Genomic DNA, 24,584 nt, shown 5'->3' with positions numbered 1-24,584 from the left:
GTCAATTACAGTGATTCTGACGTCATAAAAATTATACTAATTCGGTCTTTCTAAAGATAGAAACATCAGATAAATATATTAAAACATTGACCTCTACGTGACCATGTTTAAGCCAATGAGGATTGAGGAATGCAAGGCCATATCTAATATAACAAATTGCACCTAACATTGTCACAGCGGCGAAAACAAGTGTGTCTGTTCGCCTGACTGTACAAACGCAATCCAACATACTTACACCTGAAACATGAGTCTGATTGTGATTGAATTATTTGGGATTGTTATAGCATTACTCCTTTGTGTATTCGTCTCAGCAGCCTGGTATCTTCACCAACAACATCAAAAGTATGACCATCTTCCCGGTCCACCCAGGGACAGGTAATTCACAAATAATAATTTGCACTGTCATCAAAACTTTTTCAAACGTTGTTTTTGGAAGATATTTTACATCAAAAAGCAATTTTTGCAATGTGATACAAGAATCATTCATCGGTGCATTTCAAAAATATTTGGTCCTCATGTCGTGTTTGTTAAAGCTCGAACTAAGACCTTTGGTATTTCATTTTATAAAATGTATTTAGGAAAACGTTTGAAAATAAAACATGGTTTTCTATTATTATTTTTAGTATTCGACCTGCGACAGTTTTATGTTACAGAAAGACGTTGTATCTTTAATTTTATGTGTTTTGTGCAATAATCAAGAGAATGCAGGGCAATGATACTTTCGCAAGTGACCGAGTGATACTGAATAGTTGTATGACAGGAATATCAGAATTGCAGGAACATCTAACACATTCAGGCTTTGAAGCAGGTTTAATGGAAATATAAACTCTGTTCAACATTTTGTTGGTCAACGTTTACTATCCTATGTTTCCGGATAAAATGCTTATACAACAAAGTTTTACACTGTGTATAATCATACCTTGGAAATAGAGAGTGTAAATATCAATTTACATCAGCGTAAGACTTAGGTATGAAGGTGATCTGAGGTAATTCGGGCGACAAGTGATCAGTCACCATTGGACCGATTAAAGATATATTTCCCAGGAAGAATGTCAAAGTATGTTTTCGTAACATGCTTTAGGCATATTAACACCACACAATAAAATAGCAACGGATATCGTTGTCACTGAAATCTTATGAGATAGGGTTATTTAATTCCATAAAAAAATTTGGGAAAGTTATCATTAAGTCAGTTAATGAAATCACAAAACAATTGAATACAACAAATGAAACATATTCAGAACTTATAAATAATAATGATTTCACATCTAATGTAACTCGTGTGGGTTAATTTGTGGTATATTTCACTCTCGCAGCTTTTGGAGCGGACACACTGCATCTATCGCAAAGGTTGTTGCTGCCGGTGGTATCCTGGACGATTACTTTATAGAAATGTAAGCAGCAAATAAGCAAGACTTTGGAAATAAAAAGCTTTTGATAGTACGCTGTTTTAATCCCTAAGATATTAGTCTGTTAATTTTAAGATGACACTTGGATGCGTCTTTTTGTTATGCTAAAATAAGAATTTTTCTACTCATATAATGGTAAAGAGTGATTTATATGTATGCTGATGAAGAACTGCTATCGGTATAAATTAACTGTATGACTGAATGACAACGGGTTGATTGAGAAAATAACAGACACGCATCTTTCCTTATAATTTTTCAATTTTGATAGACAGAATATAATATTACATCCTGATAAATGAAAAACTTGAGTTCTGTGTGGTCCTGATCTTTTTGATATTTCTGAGACAAGTACCTCCATTTTCAGTTCCAAGACACACGGGCGGATATTTCGTATCTGTTTGTGGAACCAGGTCCTTCTTATTGTTTTAGATCCTACATGTATTAAGGTAAAACTGGATAATTCATTCTATAGAAGAATATATATATACATTGTATATCCTAAATCATATAATAAAGTCCATGATTATTTCATTTAAGAGAAGGAATACCATGTCCATGCAAATGAAAAGTTTAAATTTGTATATTTTATATTGTTTGCCAATTTAATGTTATCGAGCAGAAATAATACAATAATGTTCAGTTTGAGGAACATTCACGATTTTTTTTTTTTTTTTTTTTTTTTCAAATTGAATTTTATTATCCCAGCAAATTTGAGGGATGCCAGGGTTGGGACCCCGGGTTCACCCCTCTTACACCATGAAGCCTCTCACAGGAGGCCTCTTTCCTTTCCTTTCCTTTCATTCAAAACTTCTGTCTTATTTTAGGACGTGCTGGTAACTGGAAATCATCCAAAATCAAAACGTATATATTCCAGATCACAGAGCATATTTGGTGCAAGGTAATATAAATGTTTCGTTCGGCTTGTCTTCACATAGCATAGTGAAATTCATTCTCAATACCCAGGGGGTTATGTTCATTTTGGTTTACTGAACCACTGCAATATATCATGCTCATTTGTCGGTAAAACAAAAAGACTATTTTGATCTTTTGTGTTAAGGTGACTGGTTTTAAACTTGGTTGTTGTTCCTCCATAATCTTAAAATGAATGCATTATCTTAGAGATTATTCAACTTTCCTGCCACTAGTGATTTTTATTTTATTTTGACATGGCATATTTAAGGAGTCAGTAGCAAAACTGAACGAATCTCTTCAGGAATATTGAAGATGATATTTGAAAACAAAGATGTTTTGATTAACTTATATGCTGTAAGTTGTTAACAAATACCATGGTTTTCCTTTTGAAAGCGTGACATTTCCTTAATTTGACCTAGATGTGCATGGCGTATACGCCATTGGAACAGAACAAAACGTATCCTCCAGAAAACCTGGTTTTATCATCTTTGTACTTAAAAGCTGAACGAGTTAACCTATATTTTCTCAAATACTTCACAGGATTACCCAACAGTTGCTAAGGAAAAGATACCTCACACAGGGTGGTTAAAACAGCTGGCACGTTTTATTACACTGTATACAATTTCGTAACGTCATCATTTTATACTGAGTAAACAAGTCGTAAATGATGACGTCATCAATGTTGATGCGTATTTAAAGGGGCATTGTAGATGGAGCGATGAAAAACTTTCATAAAAACTTATATTTGCTTGCAATTATTTGAGAAAAATAATCAAACATGGGTTTGTTCAGCGAACAAGGATATCTCAACCCTCGTGTAAGAGTTTGGCTGGCCAGCACTCGTTAAGCCTCGTGCTGACTGGCCAAACTTTTTCACTCGGGTTAAGATATCCCTTTCCACGGAACAGATCCATGTAAGACTCTATTATCCCATATTTATCATTTTTCATATCTTATTAACGTTATGTTAATACGTCGCTATTTTCCTGTTGATTTTGCAAATAAAGCCATAATATACTGTAGGTAACTAGTTATGTAACGGATATAATATAGGTAACTGGTTATATAACGGTTATAATATAGGTAACTGGTTATATAACGGATATAATATAAGTAACTGGTTATATAACGGATATAATATAGGTAACTGGTTATATAACGGATATAATATAGGTAACTGGTTATATAACGGATATAATATAGGTAACTGGTTATATAACGGATATAATATAGGTAAGAAAGATGGTATTTTACTATAAAATAAAATCATTCAGAATGTTCTTTTGTACTGATATGTTTAATCCAACCTTAAATTGTATTTACCAAATAGAAAGAAAAAACCTTGATTTCAGATTTCTTGGCTATGGACTTGAAGCACAGACTGATAGTAAACATTGGATTCTACAGCGAATGCACCTTGAACAATGGTTCAAACCACAGTAAGCTACATATTTCATAATACAATGTACAATAAATGAAAAAAATAAACAATTAAATCAATCAATCAAAAGAAAATCAGATATAAGGGGAAATGAATAATATATAATGTTGAATTAAATCTGTTGCCATTCGCAGATATCTATGTACGTATATATATAATTATTTCAGTGAGTGGAGTAAGACAATCAAAGGAAACGCACATCAATCTTGGTATCTTACTATAATCGTGTGTTCTTTATATTGTCACCAGCTGCTATAAGATAAATCTAAAAACTGAGTGCGTTATAAATGTTTACCATTCATTCACTATTGTATTGAGTACTCATTTTTCATTTTTCTTCAGTTTCATTCGGCAATTTGCATCTGAATTCAATGAGTTTGCCGATCAATTTATAGAGCAGTTGGAGGCTCGAGCGGACGGCATGACAGAGATACACACATTATCTTTGTTTAACAAAATGACGATGCATCTGTTAAATAAGGTTTGTCTTGGAGAAGGGCATATATTAAAGCGTATGAGGCCACTCTAGGTGAAGGCTATCGGTTTTAGTAAGGTCTACTGTAAGTAGGGAATGACACTATTTATAGTAAAGCTGTGATATGTTTATCAGTGTAAATAAAGTGTGATAAGTGGAAGTTTGTTGCAATTATCTAATCTTTCTGTCGTTAATCGTAAATCTTTTTCATATTATTGTCGCTTAAAATTTTGACATCGATTGCATATGATTAACAAAAGATTGAAGTTATATCCTTACTTTGATAAAATTAAAGCGACGTTTTTACATAATTCAACTTAACAATATTGCTGGAATAATGCTGAAAATAATCTCTAGTAAAATACAAAGCACGATCTAACATGCATGTATATCAATGTGTAGGTTTCTTCTCTATATAACATATTACATTACTTATGAAGACATATAACAACCAAGATATATTTAAAGTTTACTGAAAGACACCATCAATAGATACTGATAAAGAATAGAACATTATTAAGGAGATGGATTGGAAAGTATGTCCTTTGTTTCATTACATGGTAATTAACTTATGTACGTGCCTACCCATGATTGTAATTTTAATTTATAGTTCGTACACAGTATCATAAGAATCATGAAATGCCTGACTTTCTTAATACGATGGGTAATGTAGTTTTATATATGGTATTACCTGCCATGCCGACAGATGTGATGATGTTCCTTTGGTATTATTGTTATTATTTTGAGCCCACATTAACACACGAGAGTAAATCTTCATGAAATAGCATTAAATGTTATTTTTTGGAAAAAATCACTTATATCTATTGCGTTGTATCAAAACAGGATTGCGTGATGGATATTATCTAAAGTTACGGGGTCATGATAGTTCAGTCGGTTCAATTGTTCTCTGGGGCAAGATACTTTACCCTAATTGCCCTGGATGGCATGCGACCGGTCTCCCGAATGTTATACAGCGTGGTAGCCACTATCAACTGCTAGGAAATAAAACATACCTTAATTTCCATACTGTATATTTTTCATGCCCCGTTGCAGGTAGCGTTTAATGTTGATTTGGGTCCATTGAGTGGAGAAAGCCACCCCTTTACCATGAATATGAAGACTGCTTTAAAAGGATTTGAAGCGATGACGTCAAATCCTTTGATAGCTGTATGTATTGCACTCATTCAAATCTATGTTGAATATGTTGTTTCTTCTAAAATTGTAGTTTATTTTATGTCCTCCCTGGACCCTTTTTATCTGTACATGTATTTATTGTGGTAGTAAACATAGTGAATACGTTGAAAAGTGTTAGCTGTAATGAACAAAATAAAAAGGAACAAATAAATTATTCAAAACGTCCTCTATCAAGGATATTGTGTTCAGAAACATGCTTTGATTAGAAAACTGACTTCGACCTTCAAAAATAGCTCAGACATCAAATGCAACATTCATTCTAATGTCAGCGTAGTAAAACGCATGTGTGGTTCGGACGAAAACATACCCCCAAAGTCCTGTATGATAATACCTATTCCTGATTCGACTCAATGTAATGCTCTCATTTTAACATTGTAATATATTGTAGTTTTATTTTCAGATAAATCCATTCAAGTGGAGATATCGTCAGGAAGTTCGAGATGCTTTAAACTTTGTCAGACAAGGTGCCAAACAGCAGATACTCGATAGGAAATTGGCAAAAAGTAAAGGCGACTACATACCCCATGACCTATTGGAATATATAATGGAACTAAAAGGTACTTCTCAACTAAATAATACTATGAATTGATTTATCTTCGTGGTGGTTTTATTTTAGTTTATTTCGTCAGTATGCCCAGGAATAATCTTTGCCATCTCATTAACAACATAACGAATTGCATATGTAATATTCGCAGCATTTTCGATAGAATATTGGTGAACTAAAGCCACCGACAGGACGTTTATGCTGTCGTAGAAGCTATATAAACGTTCTCAATTCTTTCAATTTTCAATCTTGTTTTCAGTTACAATTTCAGTGAATTAGTTTACAAAACATGCACTGAATTAACAGCACAGCATTTACGATGGATACTCACGAATGGCTCACTGGTCCTCTTTCTAACGAAGCGAACCACAAAGCTGTACTACACAGAAGAGGTTCACTACACATCATCAATCCATGTAAACAAAGGCAACCAGAGATATATTTAACTGATTATTACGATGGTATACTTAAATATGACATTTTCAGGATGAATTGCTCACTGACAACAAATGTTTAGAATATTTTTCATAATAAAATATTTCCCATATCTTAATGATAGTAAAGCGAGTTCGGTATAATGACGTAAACTAGATGGCATCCTAACCACAACACCAAGTATCTATACACACTCAACAACATTTAACACCCGATTTTATACGGCTTTATAAAGTGATTTTAGATTTGTGTTCATAAGTCATAAATATATTACTCAAAAGATAAACCGAACCCCTGTGATTCGAGCTACACAAGATCAAAGGTTACAGTCTCGTGGAAGGCGCTGAATGAACACTGTACGCCGACAAAAAGGAAAAATGGTTTATGTGGTTTATTTCGTTTAGCGTCCTATTAATAGCCAGGGTCAGTAAAGGACGTGCCATGGTTTGGAGGTAGAGGAAAGCAGGAGTATAAGAAAAGGCAAGCTTAAAGTCGGGCGGTAATGGCGTCTTCCTTGTAATGGCCATCAACAGCACATCAAAGTGTCTCGCAACGCTTCATATTGTCACTAGATAGTGTCACATATCACTCAATAGCATCACACATCATTCGATAGTGTCACACGTCATTTGATAGTGTCAAACGTCAATCGATAGTGTCAACTCGATAGTGTCACACATCACTCGATAGTGTCACACATCACTCGATAGTGTCACACATCACTCAATAGTGTCACATTACTCGATAGTGTCACACGTCACTCGATAGTGTCACACATCATTCGATAGTGTCACACATTACTCGATAGTGTCACACGTCACTCGATAGCGTCACACATCACTCGATAGTGTCACACATCACTCGATAGTGTCACACATCACTCAATAGTGTCACACATCACTCAATAGTGTCAACTTGATAGTGTCACACATCACTCGATAGTGTCACACATCACTCGATTGTGTCACACGTCACTCAATAGCGTCACATATCAATCGATAGTGTCACACATCACCAGATAGTGTCACACGTCACTCAATAGCGTCACATATCAATCGATAGTGTCACACATCACTCGATTGTGTCACACGTCACTCAATAGCGTCACATCATCGTTTACACCTCCTCGATGTGTCACATTTCATAAATAGCGCCCAAAACATTCGATGGTCACAGCACAATTTAAATTTGTACCGTCCCCGAAGTGTGAAAACGAAGTTCACCTCACTCGAATGCCCACATTCCCGTATGTACCTTTAATCATGTGTCACTTATCGTAGTGTACACGTCACTCGATGTGTCACATAAACGAATGTCCCTTACCGTAGTGTCAACCACTTTTTTTTGTCAAAAATTACTCGAATGTCACACATCATCAATAGGTCACAATCACTCTAGCCCCATATCAAGGTCAAAAATCATTTGATAGTTACACATATCGTGAAAATTTTTAAAGTGTCCCCTCACCGATTGTCAAAATACTAAAATAGTGTCCCTTTAAAAAATCACTCAAATAGTGTACCTACCAATAATCCACATCATCGAAGTGTTCAATTAACTCGATAGGTCACACTCATATAGTGTCCACGAATAAAGGGTAATTTAAACAATGAAATCGATAGGGTCAATACGCGAAATTTACAACACTCCTCGAAGTGTCCACCCCGACCATCCCTCGATATGTCAAAATACTCGATAGTTCACCATCACCGATAGTCACTAATCAAAAGGCACACTACTAATTGTCACTTCCCCAAATAACCACAATCCTGGGAAGTGTCCACTAAACGATAGGTCCTCAATTTACCCCGATATGTCACCAAAACGATAGGCCCCGTAAAATCGTAGTCCCCCCCACACAATTAACTCAATGGGGGTCACCTAAACGATAGTTCACCAACGTAGGTACACATCACGAAGTGCCCCCAAAACTTTTGTGCACCACCCCTTTTTTTCCCCAAAATTAAAGTGTCACCTTTTCCCAAATTTTCCCCATACTCGTGGTTCCACATACTTTAACCCCTGATAGGTCCCATCATTTAATTGTCAAAATACCAATATGGACCCCATACTAATAGGTCAAAAATACTCGATAGTGTCACCGAAAAGGGAAAAAAAGGGTCCCTCATGTGTGTCCACCACTCTAGGTCACACATCACTGATAGGTCAAAAAACAAATTCCCCTCACCCCTTTACACCCTTTCAATAGGCCAACCTCGATGTGTCACCCAAATCGAATGTAAACTCGATAGTGTCACACATCATTCGATAGTTCCACTTAATCTATTTTTACGTAAATGATATGTAAACCGGTAGTCCCCAAATATTCAAGCGAAAATCAGAAACACCCCTAAGTTCCAATTGCGAAATAGTTCACCCCAATGGTACACCTTTATGTCACACACACTCATATTTCCACTCCTCGATAGTGTCAACTTAAAAAAGGCCACACATCACTCTGTGTCAAAATCCTCGTGTTATTTGCCCAACTACTCGATGGGTCCAAAACCGGCGTACCTCATAATGTCACAATCACTTAATAGTGTCAAAAATTACTAAATAGGTCACCATCCCCGGGTAGGTCAAAACTCACTGATAGTGAAACTCAATCGTAGTTTCAACCGAATTCAAAAATCACGAAGGTACACTTAATGTGTCACACACACTTTAAATTGAAGGTAACACCCCAAACCCCCAAAATCATTCGAAGGTAAAACCCCCGATAGTGTCACCTTTCACTGGTTGCACAGAAGAAGGAAAATAACATATGGTGGTCCACCACAAAGAACACTCTTAATGTCAAATCATAATTTGGGCCCCTCATTAGGGGTCACATATCAATGGGGCACACATCATCGAAGGCACATCACGTTTTCAAAAATATGGTTTCACACATACTGAAAATTGGCACAATACCATAGTTTCACACCATCATAGGCCCAACAATTAACCCCATTTTTCCACATCATTCTTTTAGTTCAAAAATATCGTATTTAAAACTAACTCGATATGTGCACATCACTCAATTTTCCACTCATTCATTCAAATTGTGCCAAAATTTAATCGATATTTAAAACACCCCCAAATAAACAATCGATAGTTCCAAAATTTTCGGAAAAGAAGTGCAACACATACACCAATATGTAAACTATCCCCCCCCCCAAAATATGTCACAATCATTAAGGGTCACACATCTTTTTCCCATATTATTGGGACATTAAAACCCGTAGTGTCCCCCAAAAGGGCAAACACTCAAGGCACATATCGAGGCCCAACTCACTCATAGGTCACACATCACCGTTTTCCACTCAATCGATAGGTCAAAAAACCTCATAGTGTCACATTATCAAGTGCCCCCACATCAATCGATGTTCACCTCATCAAAGGCAAAAATTACGAAGGTCAACTCACTCGTAGGGCCACTACTCGATACCCAAACCCCACTTTTAAAACTCAAGGAAAATTTGGTCAACAATTTTCACAGTTAATTTGCCCAAACCAAAAGAAATCATCAAAGGCCCAAAAATTTCGCGGGGTCCAATACCATAGGTAAAAAAAAGGGGCCACTCTTTAAAGTTCCCCTCACCGAAGTGTCACACATCATCGATAGGAAAACCCCGGAAAAAACCCGGGTCCCCAAAAAAGAAATAAAGGCCCATCATTCGAAGTTCCCCACACTCGATGGCAAACTCATGATGTGTACAAAACATTCTAAATTTTCACCATCATTAATTGTCACACTCATCGATGGGTCAACTATCTGGTAAAACCCCCAATGAAAATTTTTCGTACAACATTGGTACCACACAAATTTTTTTTCCTCACTTTTTCCCAAACCATGATAGTGTACAACTAAACCAAAATCTACAGTGTCACACTCATCGATAGGTCAATTTTCGGGGGGTCAAAAAAATCAAATTGTACACTCATGTAGGAACACGGGGGTTTTCAATAAAAGCCAAAAACTGAAATCCCCGGGCAACCTTTTAATAGGTACAACATGGCAAACTCGATATTGTCCAAAAGATGGTCAACTTCAGTGCACAAAAAATCAAAGTGCAATGTGTGTCACCCACATTAAATTTCCAAATTTTCCACACACTTCGTATTCACACATCATTCAAAGTGTTAATGCACAATCACGGGGTTAATCACATCCCAATGGGCGTCATAATAGGAAAAAGTGTCAACATCATTCGTATTTTCCCCACTTTAATTTTCGAAGTTTCACATAGTGGTCAAAAAAAGGTAAACCTTCAAGAACATCATTGACATAACAAGTTTCACACATCACTCGAGTGTCAACATCACGATAGGTCAACCATTGTAGTTCACACCTAAAATCTAGTTCACCAATCAAAAACCCCCAATCGGGAAACCCCCTATTCACAGTGCAAACACTCTGGAACTTTGTGGCAATCATAAAATTGTACACTTTTTTGAAGTGTAACTCGATAAAAACCCGGTTTCCCCCACATTTTTTTAAAAAAAGGGCCCCTAAATTTGGTCACAAAAGGAAACCCTTTTTGTAGTTAAACCTGGTTTCTCCGGGTTCAATCGTGTTTCCCTCCCGGGGTTTCAATCACAGTGTCACCGATACACTCGTTTGAGGGTCCCTCATTTTTTTTTTGGTCCTTAAATCGATGTGTCCAAACTCGTGGGGGGGAGTGTAAACACAATTTCAACACTAAAATTAAAAAGGGGTACCCGAGGTTTAAAATCTGTGGTCCAAAAAAACACCCAAAAGTGTCCCACGGATGCACAAAGGGGGGCCCCATTTCCCCCAAATTCCCCAACCCCCAACACCTCTAAGGGTCCCTCCTCTTTTTAAAAACCCCTTTAATAGGTCCCCCCCCGCGGGTCCCCTTTTAATGTGCACCCCCATCAATAAACATATAAATTTCACCATCTTCCCCGGTTCACCTTTTTTAAAATTTCCCCCAAAAATTGTCCCATCCCTCTTTTTTCCAACACAAAAATTAAAATTCATGTTGTCAAAAACATTTCCACCTTTATTTTTTTCCCCCACTCAAATCCCAATTCATAGGGGGAAAGGCACCATCATTCCATTCCCTCATCATGTGCACAACACCATGGGTTTTAAAAACCCTTTTCAAAATTCGTAGTTTCAACATCATTCGACATGTCCAAAATCATTAAAAGGTTCCACATCACCGATAGGTACAAAATCGTAGGTTTCAAATTTTACACTTTTTAAGTGTCAAAAATCACTCGATAGGTCACAACATTAATGTAAAAAGGGGGTCACTCAATAGTTCAACATCTTGAATTCAAAATATTCGAATAAATTCAAGCACAAAAAAAAGGGAAAAAATCTATTCCCCAAGAGGCAACATATGATAAATTTTTTTCAAGGAACTCACTCGTTAGGTCACATCATTTGATGGGTTTCAAACCTCTTTTTAAGTTCCCTCCCCGAATGCCCAAAATAGATAGTCACACATCTTCGAAGTGCCCAACCCCTCATTTTTTCCACACATTTTTTGATAGTTTTTCTTCCCATCTTCTTAAAAGGCCAAACACACTGGCCCAAAATATCATAGGTCCCAATCCCGGTTTTGAAACCATCATCCCAAAACAATCACTCTGTGCCACACATTCATGTTTCAACTCATTCAAAGTGTCCAAATTCAAAGGTCACACCACTCAATAGGGGCCCAACACGGGGCATCACAAAAAAAGAATATGTACCATATCTAGTTAAACAAACCCCCTTTTCGTGTGTCAAATTGATGGGTTTACACTCACAATTTTACACATCACTCAATAGTGTACAAATCACCCCAAGCCCAACAATTTCATTGAAGTTTCCACATCTTCGAAGTTCAATTAATCATGGTCACACTCATCGATATGTCATTTCCCATATCTTATTTCCAATCACTCTTTTCACAAATAAAATTTTTGGGAAAATTTGTGTGGTTTATCACACATTAAAAGGGGTTTCCCACAACACCGATAGTGTCCCAATTTTCACACTCTTACCGGGGGCCCCCCCCTTTTGGGGTACATATCTTTGGAAAATTGGTTTTTCCCACAATCATTTTCAAGTGCACACCTTTTCCCTCTTTTAAGGTCCCCCTCTTCTACAGCTCAAAAGGTCACAACGGGGGGAAAAATCATTTCAATACAGTTCACCATACATGGTCACCAATTTAGGCCGAACGATAAAAGTAGGTCAAAAAAAAAGGGGGAAAATCCCCAATTCCCCCTCGCTGAAACCATCACTCGTTTACGTCACAATTAATCGAATTCAAAAATCACTCTAGTGTCACCTTTTTTATAGTGTCCACAATTTTGATGTTTCCCCACATCGCGGCAAAAATTTGGTTTTTTCACACTAACTCGTAAGTCCCACACCAAAGGAAATCTTTGTATGTACCACCATAGGTCAAAATTAAATGGTCCACACAGAAAAAATCTTTCCAGGGGCACAAAAAAGCCCCATCACTCGATAGTGTCACACATCACTCGATAGTGTCACACATCATTTGATAGTGTCACACATCACTCGTTAGTGTCACACATCATTCGACAGTGTCACACATCGTTCGACAGTTTCACACATCACTCGATAGTGTCACACATCCCTCGATAATGTCACACATCATTTGATAGTGTCACACATTACTCAATAATGTCACACATTATTCGACAGTTTCACACATCACTCGATAGTGTCACACATCACTAGATAGTGTCACACATCACTCGGTAGTGTCACACATCATTCGACAGTGTCACACATCATTCGATAGTTTCACACACCATTCGATAGTGTCACACATCACTCGATAGTGTCACACATCACTCGATAACGTCACTCATCACTCGATAGTATCACACATCACTCGATAGTGTCACACATCACACGATAACGTCACTCATCACTCGATCTTCCATAAAACTAATCCGTTTTTTGTGTTGTATGACAATGTTACTTGTACGTCAGTGGATTTGATTGAGATCTCGTGATCACTCACATATATGATATCGTCATTGTCATCGAAATAGAGCGTTAATGGCTTAAAACGTCCATAGAGGCCATTCACTTGGTGTTTCAGGGGTGTTAATGCTCTGTTAGATCATGTGTAATGGAACTAGATTACACTGACACTCTTCATTAGCACATTAATCAGCTATTCGACTCGTGTATCTTCAACAATGTTACAAAATCTATAAACTGACGGTACATTCGAAAATGAAGAGATAATAGTTTAGTATTTCCAATGAAGAAACAATTTCACCAAATTATCACTTGTTTTGATGAAACGCACCATCCGTTGTACCCTTTCAACAATTTCCACTTATCAGCAATATTCGAAGAATCGACAAACCGAGAGGAATTAGTTATTCTTGAAAAATAATTTTAATTATATTAAATGTCCATCAAAACCATTAAAAATAATGACTAGAAGAACAAATACCTGACTTTACGAGGTCCATGTGCATATCTGTTTCAGAAAAACACCCATCGGTAATGACGGATGAAGTATTGTTGGACAACTTTGTTACATTCCTGTTGGGCGGTGAATATATTCATTTACATATGAAATCAATCTCTATCATCTTTAAGTATTAAGTTAGAATTATTGGGACGCTGTTACTGTTTTAACGTAAGACATTGCCAGTTAGCCCGTACCTTCAAAATGGTTTAATGTATCGTACTGTTGATTAGAAGTACTTTGAGTTATATCAATCAATACCAACCCTACCATATGCATGCAATTACATGAAAGGGCTCGTTTTGGAAGAAGTCTTGATATTACCGCTTAGCGGGAAATTTTAACGGAGCTTTAATTTGGCGATTTGGTGGTTCCGTATATAGATCGCCAAAATTTAACCCGCCAAATTTTAACACCACCAATTAAAAAGACGCGAAAATTTCAATTTCGTCAATAGTTTCTGTTCCAACTGTCATTTACCTTTGACAACTCCCGAGAGTAACGAATTCGAATGGTGCATATCGTTGGTTGTTGCCTGGCAACTGTCGGCCAAAATGCCGATAGGTACAGTGAACAACTATTCACGATACATGTATAGCAATACAAGTATGACATATACCGCATTATAATTATTTTTGTGGAAACAAAGTCATCTACCCATAACCGTCAATGAACTGATGTTAACACTTGACGTGTGCATATACACATCATAAATATATAACAACGGTGACACCATACGGTTGATTAAATTCTCTTTGTCTGTTGCTTGTTAAAATACTCATATAACACTAATTTAGCGAATCTACATGTATGTGTTCGTCTGACCATTTTTGGTAATAGTTTCCGGTTTCGGGACAGAATATCGATAATACACAACACACGTAATCAACATGGATAGGATGTAAACCGGTAGGTAATAAATATGCTCAACACCAAATTAAAACCCCAGATTTAAGGGAAAACGCAAAATTTAAACCCGCCAAAATTTAACTTTCAATTTTCATGACCAAATCGCCAAATTTTATGACCGCTAAAATTTCCCGCTGTACGGTATCTTATTTTTCTTGAATATATCAAACAGGACAAGAAACCTCGGCCAACACCTTGAGTTTCATGATTTATCTTCTCGGACAGAACCCGGAATGCTACAAAAAGTAAGAAATGTGTCGGTAAAATTCTTACATAAAAGCTACCGATACAAGACAAAAAAAGGGTCTATAAAGGTGATACCTAAGTATGAATGCAACATAGACTTCTCCATAGGAAAGGAATTAGTATAAGCTTTTAGCTTGTTTTCCAATCATATATGTATATATATATATATGATTTGTATTGTGATGTTTAGTGTAAGTATCTGAATATTAATAAGATATTGTTTAAACTTATAACATACGCTCTAGAATGATATTGTTTAAAGTTATAACATACGCTCTAGAATGATATTGTTCTAAGCAGGCGAAGCAATGCTGACATCCGAGTAAGTGAAGATGATTTTTCCAAACATATTTCTGTTTTAATAAGGTTACAAAGAGAGGTTGATGAAAACGTGGGTGCAGTGTCTGTTATCACCCTAAATGAGGTAGAGAAGTTAACATACCTGGACATGGTATTGAAGGAGACATTAAGACTCTACCCTGTAGGTAAACTGACCGCTCGTGAGACATCAAAGGAATACTGTCTCGGCGGTTATCAACTTCCACCCGGAACTGACATGATTGTAAGCATATCATGGTTTATTGCTAAGTAGCAGGAAATGTTAGCTTCATTTACATTTTACATAACATAATGAGCGTTAAAAATAAATTGAATAAAAACGCATTGTACAAAGGAGTTTTTAATTCCACTATGAAATAATAACAAATATCATTATGCGAGACATTTTATACGATTCCTATGAAGTTAGTTTTATTCACTGGAACATTATGCATTTTTTTATTTAGTCGTTAAGATAGACTTTCTATCACAGTAAGTCTTATTTCATTTAATATGATTTGAGAACAAGATACACTTCATATTAACGAATACCACCTGATATAATTAAGGATTACAGAAAAGGGTTACGATGTTGTTGCTTTGCTCCTGTTCCTCTAAAAATAATTATCAATGTATATTCTTATAAATAATATGCCTAGATAAACACTGTAAATATATGAATTTTCTTATAATTCGTACTGCAGGTTAGTTTCTACGCCACATCAAGGATAGAGCAAAATATCAGAAAAGCCACAGAGTTTTTACCGGAACGATACGACGTTGGCAATTCAGAGAAGTAATTTATGATTTGTGTATTTGATAGATAAAAAAAAGGCGTGTGGTTAAAATAATTTGCTTGTTTGTTAATCACATCAATGGAGATAATGAGATATGTACATTTACATTTTTAAAGATTTAGCAAGTATGCTGCAACGCCATTCTCAGCTGGGCCTCATACTTGCATTGGGAGGAAATTTGCAGAGGTATATGATGCATAACCGAATCATGAATCAATCATTACATATCATACAGTATACAGTAAGGATAGCTATAACACAGTATACAGTAAGGATAGTTATACACAGTATACAGTAAGGATAGTTATACACAGTATACAGTATACAGTAAGGATAGTTATACACAGTATACTGTAAGGATAGTTATACACAGTATACAGTAAGGATAGTTATACACAGTATACAGTAAGGATAGTTATACACAGTATACAGTAAGGATAGTTATACACAGTATACAGTATACAGTAAGGATAGTTATAACACAGTATACAGTAAGGATAGTTATACACAGTATACAGTAAGGATAGCTATAACACAGTATACAGTAAGGATAGTTATACACAGTATACAGTAAGGATAGTTATACACAGTATACAGTAAGGATAGTTATACACAGTATACAGTAAGGATAGTTATACACAGTATACAGTATACAGTAAGGATAGTTATAACACAGTATACAGTAAGGATAGTTATACACAGTATACAGTAAGGATAGCTATAACACAGTATACAGTAAGGATAGTTATACACAGTATACAGTAAGGATAGTTATACACAGTATACAGTAAGGATAGCTATACACAGTATACAGTAAGGATAGTTATAACACAGTATACAGTAAGGATAGTTATATACAGTATACAGTAAGGATAGCTATACACAGTATACAGTAAGGATAGTTATACACAGTATACAGTAAGGATAGTTATACACAGTATACAGTAAGGATAGCTATACACAGTATACAGTAAGGATAGTTATACACAGTATACAGTAAGGATAGTTATACACAGTATACAGTAAGGATAGTTATACACAGTATACAGTAAGGATAGTTATACACAGTATACAGTAAGGACAGTTATACACAGTATACAGTAAGGATAGTTATACACAGTATACAGTAAGGATAGTTATAACACAGTATACAGTAAGGATAGTTATACACAGTATACAGTAAGGACAGTTATACACAGTATACAGTAAGGATAGTTATACACAGTATACAGTAAGGATAGTTATACACAGTATACAGTAAGGATAGTTATACACAGTATACAGTAAGGATAGTTATACACAGTATACAGTAAGGATAGTTATACACAGTATACAGTAAGGATAGTTATACACAGTATACAGTATACAGTAAGGATAGTTATACACAGTATACAGTATACAGTAAGGATAGTTATACACAGTATACAGTAAGGATAGCTATACACAGTATACAGTAAGGATAGTTATACACAGTATACAGTAAGGATAGTTATACACAGTATACAGTAAGGATAGTTATACACAGTATACAGTAAGGATAGTTATACACAGTATACAGTAAGGATAGCTATAACACAGTATACAGTAAGGATAGTTATACACAGTATACAGTAAGGATAGTTATACACAGTATACAGTAAGGATAGTTATACACAGTATACAGTAAGGATAGTTATACACAGTATACAGTAAGGACAGTTATACACAGTATACAGTAAGGATAGCTATACACAGTATACAGTATACAGTAAGGATAGTTATACACAGTATACAGTAAGGATAGTTATACACAGTATACAGTAAGGATAGTTATACACAGTATACAGTAAGGTAAGTTATACACAGTATACAGTAAGGATAGTTATACACAGTATACAGTAAGGATAGTTATACACAGTATACAGTAAGGATAGTTATACACAGTATACAGTAAGGATAGTTATACACAGTATACAGTAAGGATAGTTATACACAGTATACAGTAAGGACAGTTATATACAGTATACAGTAAGGATAGTTATACACAGTATACAGTAAGGATAGTTATACACAGTATACAGTAAGGATAGTTATATACAGTATACAGTAAGGATAGTTATACACAGTATACAGTAAGGATAGTTATAACACAGTATACAGTAAGGACAGTTATATACAGTATACAGTAAGGATAGTTATATACAGTATACAGTAAGGATAGTTATACACAGTATACAGTATACAGTAAGGATAGTTATAACACAGTATACAGTAAGGACAGTTATATACAGTATACAGTAAGGATAGTTATACACAGTATACAGTATACAGTAAGGATAGTTATACACAGTATACAGTATACAGTAAGGATAGTTATACACAGTATACAGTAAGGATAGTTATACACAGTATACAGTAAGGATAGTTATAACACAGTATACAGTAAGGACAGTTATATACAGTATACAGTAAGGATAGTTATACACAGTATACAGTAAGGATAGTTATACACAGTATACAGTAAGGATAGTTATACACTATACAGTAAGGATAGTTATACACAGTAAACAGTAAGGATAGTTATACACAGTATACAGTATACAGTCAGGATAGTTATACACAGTATACAGTATACAGAAAGGATAGTTATACACAGTATACAGTAAGGATAGTTATACACAGTATACAGTAAGGATAGTTATAACACAGTATACAGTAAGGGTAGTTATATACAGTATACAGTAAGGATAGTTATACACAGTATACAGTAAGGATAGTAATATACAGTATACAGTAAGGATAGTTATATACAGTATACAGTAAGGATAGTTATACACAGTATACAGTAAGGATAGTAATATACAGTATACAGTAAGGATAGTTATACACAGTATACAGTAAGGATAGTTATACACAGTATACAGTAAGGATAGTTATACACAGTATACAGTAAGTATAGTTATAACACAGTATACAGTATACAGTAAGGATAGTAATATACAGTATACAGTAAGGACAGTTATAACACAGTATACAGTAAGGACAGTTATACACAGTATACAGTATACAGTAAGGATAGTTATACACAGTATACAGTAAGGATAGTTATACACAGTATACAGTAAGGATAGTTATACACAGTATACAGTAAGGATAGTTATACACAGTATACAATAAGGATAGTTATACACAGTATACAGTAAGGATAGTTATACACAGTATACAGTAAGGATAGTTATACACAGTATACAGTAAGGACAGTTATACACAGTATACAGTAAGGATAGTTATACACAGTATACAGTAAGGATAGTTATACACAGTATACAGTATACAGTAAGGATAGTTATACAAAGTATACAGTAAGGATAGTTATAACACAGTATACAGTAAGGATAGTTATACACAGTATACAGTAAGGATAGCTATACACAGTATACAGTAAGGATAGTTATACACAGTATACAGTAAGGATAGTTATACACAGTATACAGTAAGGATAGTTATACAAAGTATACAGTAAGGATAGTTATAACACAGTATACAGTAAGGATAGTTATAACACAGTATACAGTAAGGATAGTTATACACAGTATACAGTATACAGTAAGGATAGTTATACAGAGTGTACAGTAAGGACAGTTATAACACAGTATACAGTAAGGATAGTTATACACAGTATACAGTAAGGATAGTTATACACAGTATACAGTAAGTATAGTTATAACACAGTATACAGTAAGGATAGTTATACACAGAATATAGTCAGGATAGTTATACACAGTATACAGTAAGGATAGTTATACACAGAATATAGTCAGGATAGTTATACACAGTATACAGTAAGGATAGTTATACACAGTATACAGTAAGGATAGTTATACACAGTATACAGTAAGGATAGTTATACACAGTATACAGTAAGGATAGTTATACACAGTATACAGTAAGGATAGTTATAACACAGTATACAGTAAGGATTGTTATACACAGTATACAGTATACAGTAAGGATAGTTATACACAGTATACAGTAAGGATAGTTATACACAGTATACAGTAAGGACAGTTATACACAGTATACAGTAAGGATAGTTATATACAGTATACAGTAAGGATAGTTATACACAGTATACAGTAAGGATAGTTATAACACAGTATACAGTAAGGATAGTTATATACAGTATACAGTAAGGATAGTTATACACAGTATACAGTAAGAATAGTTATACACAGTATACAGTAAGGATAGTTATACACAGTATACAGTAAGGATAGTTATACAAAGTATACAGTAAGGATAGTTATACAAAGTATACAGTAAGGATAGTTATACAAAGTATACAGTAAGGATAGTTATAACACAGTATACAGTAAGGATAGTTATAACACAGTATACAGTAAGGATAGTTATACACAGTATACAGTATACAGTAAGGATAGTTATACACAGTATACAGTATACAGTAAGGATTGTTATACACAGTATACAGTATACAGTAAGGATAGTTATACACAGTATACAGTAAGGATAGTTATATACAGTGTACAGTATACAGTAAGGATTGTTATACACAGTATACAGTATACAGTAAGGATAGTTATACACAGTATACAGTAAGGATAGTTATACACAGTATACAGTATACAGTAAGGATTGTTATACACAGTATACAGTATACAGTAAGGATAGTTATACACAGTATACAGTAAGGATAGTTATATACAGTATACAGTAAGGATAGTTATACACAGTATACAGTATACAGTAAGGATTGTTATACACAGTATACAGTATACAGTAAGGATTGTTATACACAGTATACAGTATACAGTAAGGATTGTTATACACAGTATACAGTATACAGTAAGGATAGTTATACACAGTATACAGTAAGGATAGTTATACACAGTATACAGTATACAGTAAGGATTGTTATACACAGTATACAGTAAGGATAGTTATATACAGTATACAGTATACAGTAAGGATAGTTATATACAGTATACAGTATACAGTAAGGATAGTTATATACAGTATACAGTAAGGATAGTTATACACAGTATACAGTAAGGATAGCTATACACAGTATACAGTAAGGATAGTTATACACAGTATACAGTAAGGATAGTTATACACAGTATACAGTAAGGATAGTTATATACAGTATACAGTAAGGATAGTTATATACAGTATACAGTAAGGATAGTTATATACAGTATACAGTATACAGTAAGGATAGTTATATACAGTATACAGTAAGGATAGTTATACACAGTATACAGTAAGGATAGCTATACACAGTATACAGTAAGGATAGTTATACACAGTATACAGTAAGGATAGTTATACACAGTATACAGTAAGGATAGTTATATACAGTATACAGTAAGGATAGTTATACACAGTATACAGTAAGGATAGTTATACACAGTATACAGTAAGGATAGTTATAACACAGTATACAGTAAGGATAGTTATACACAGTATACAGTAAGGATAGTTATACACAGTATACAGTAAGGATAGTTATACACAGTATACAGTAAGGATAGTTATATACAGTATACAGTAAGGATAGTTATACACAGTATACAGTAAGGATAGTTATACACAGTATACAGTAAGGATAGTTATACACAGTGTACAGTAAGGATAGTTATACACAGTATACAGTAAGGATAGTTATAACACAGTATACAGTAAGGATAGTTATAACACAGTATACAGTAAGGATAGTTATACACAGTATACAGTATACAGTAAGGATAGTTATACACAGTATACAGTAAGGATAGTTATATACAGTATACAGTAAGGACAGTTATATACAGTATACAGTAAGGATAGTTATACACAGTATACAGTAAGGATAGTTATACACAGTATACAGTAAGGATAGTTATAACACAGTATACAGTAAGGATTGTTATACACAGTATGTAGTAAGGATAGTTATACACAGTATGTAGTAAGGATAGTTATACACAGTATGTAGTAAGGATAGTTATACACAGTATGTAGTAAGGATAGTTATACACAGTATACAGTAAGGATAGTTATATACAGTATACAGTAAGGATAGTTATATACAGTATACAGTAAGGATAGTTATACACAGTATACAGTAAGGATAGCTATACACAGTATACAGTAAGGATAGTTATACACAGTATACAGTAAGGATAGTTATACACAGTATACAGTAAGGATAGCTATACACAGTATACAGTAAGGATAGCTATACACAGTATACAGTAAGGATAGTTATACACAGTGTACAGTAAGGATAGTTATACACAGTATACAATAAGGATAGTTATACACAGTATACAGTAAGGATAGTTATACACAGTATACAATAAGGATAGTTATACACAGTATACAGTAAGGACAGTTATACACAGTATACAGTAAGGATAGTTATACACAGTATACAGTAAGGACAGTTATAACACAGTATACAGTAAGGATTGTTATACACAGTATACAGTAAGGATAGTTATACACAGTATACAGTAAGGACAGTTATACACAGTGTACAGTAAGGATAGTTATACACAGTATACAGTAAGGATAGTTATACACAGTATACAGTAAGGACAGTTATACACAGTGTACAGTAAGGATAGTTATACACAGTATACAGTAAGGACAGTTATACACAGTATACAGTAAGGATAGTTATACACAGTATACAGTAAGGATAGTTATACAAAGTATACAGTAAGGATAGTTATACAAAGTATACAGTAAGGATAGTTATAACACAGTATACAGTAAGGATAGTTATACACAGTATACAGTAAGGATAGTTATACAAAGTATACAGTAAGGATAGTTATACACAGTATACAGTAAGGATAGTTATACACAGTATACAGTAAGGATAGTTATACAAAGTATACAGTAAGGATAGTTATACACAGTATACAGTAAGGATAGTTATAACACAGTATACAGTAAGGATAGTTATACACAGTATACAGTAAGGATAGTTATACACAGTATACAGTAAGGATAGTTATACACAGTATACAGTATACAGTAAGGATAGTTATACACAGTATACAGTATACAGTAAGGATAGTTATACACAGTATACAGTAAGGATAGTAATATACAGTATACAGTAAGGATAGTTATACACAGTATACAGTAAGGATAGTTATACACAGTATACAGTAAGGACAGTTATACACAGTATACAGTAAGGATAGTTATACAGAGTGTACAGTAAGGACAGTTATAACACAGTATACAGTAAGGATAGTTATACACAGTATACAGTAAGGATAGTTATACACAGTATACAGTAAGTATAGTTATAACACAGTATACAGTAAGGATAGTTATACACAGAATATAGTCAGGATAGTTATACACAGTATACAGTAAGGATAGTTATACACAGAATATAGTCAGGATAGTTATACACAGTATACAGTAAGGATAGTTATACACAGTATACAGTAAGGATAGTTATACACAGTATACAGTAAGGATAGTTATACACAGTATACAGTAAGGACAGTTATAACACAGTATACAGTAAGGATAGTTATACACAGTATACAGTAAGGATAGTTATACACAGTATACAGTAAGGATAGTTATATACAGTATACAGTAAGGATAGTTATACACAGTATACAGTAAGGATAGTTATACACAGTATACAGTAAGGATATTTATACACAGTATACAGTAAGGATAGTTATATACAGTATACAGTAAGGATAGTTATACACAGTATACAGTAAGGATAGTTATACACAGTATACAGTAAGGATAGTTATATACAGTATACAGTAAGGATAGTTATACACAGTATACAGTAAGGATAGTTATACACAGTATACAGTAAGGATAGTTATATACAGTATACAGTAAGGATAGTTATACACAGTATACAGTAAGGATAGTTATACACAGTATACAGTAAGGATAGTTATACACAGTATACAGTAAGGATAATTATACACAGTATACAGTATGAACAATGAAAAAATCACAAAAGAGCGTAACACATTTATGCCTTAATTTAGTACTTGGTAAATATTAACCGAATACCCGGTAATTGATAAATTAAACGAGACTGGCTTATTGGTTGAAGTTTTGTCGAAATTCTTTTTTGTTACAGTCAGGAACTGAGGAATCATATATTATCTTGCTAGCTTGCTGGACTTTTAACATCAAATGATCTAGTTTAAAATATAGGCTTCAACAATTTTGAAGAATTATATTTATGTGCCCGATACTTGTCTTTACACAAGTATTCTAATTATGTCTATTCCACTTCTACTCAACAGATAGAAATTAAAGTCATGATTGCCAAGATCATGCAAATTTTTGACTTTGAATTGGTTCCCGGCCAAAGTAGCGAATTAGAAGGCAGTTCGACGCTTCAAATGAAAAGTGGCGTCAAATGTTTCTTTCGCCAAAGGAAAATGGAATAA

General features: G+C 34.4%; 1 protein-coding gene across 1 annotated transcript; it reads left to right on the top strand.

Moving 5' to 3' along the window:
* The first annotated feature begins 244 nt into the window (after positions 1-244).
* Positions 245-24,584, top strand: LOC117324632 (cholesterol 24-hydroxylase-like). Its single transcript, XM_033880556.1, has 10 exons — positions 245-375; positions 3,674-3,760; positions 4,105-4,243; positions 5,291-5,404; positions 5,832-5,988; positions 14,958-15,030; positions 15,398-15,593; positions 16,054-16,145; positions 16,263-16,332; positions 24,438-24,584. The coding sequence occupies exons 1-10, from the start codon at positions 245-247 to the stop codon at positions 24,582-24,584; spliced, it is 1,206 nt and encodes a 401-aa protein (XP_033736447.1).

The sequence above is a fragment of the Pecten maximus genome, chromosome 3 (genome assembly GCF_902652985.1).
Source record: "Pecten maximus chromosome 3, xPecMax1.1, whole genome shotgun sequence".
NCBI classification, from domain to species: Eukaryota; Metazoa; Mollusca; class Bivalvia; order Pectinida; family Pectinidae; genus Pecten; species Pecten maximus.
This window is presented reverse-complemented; position numbering and strand designations above follow the sequence as displayed.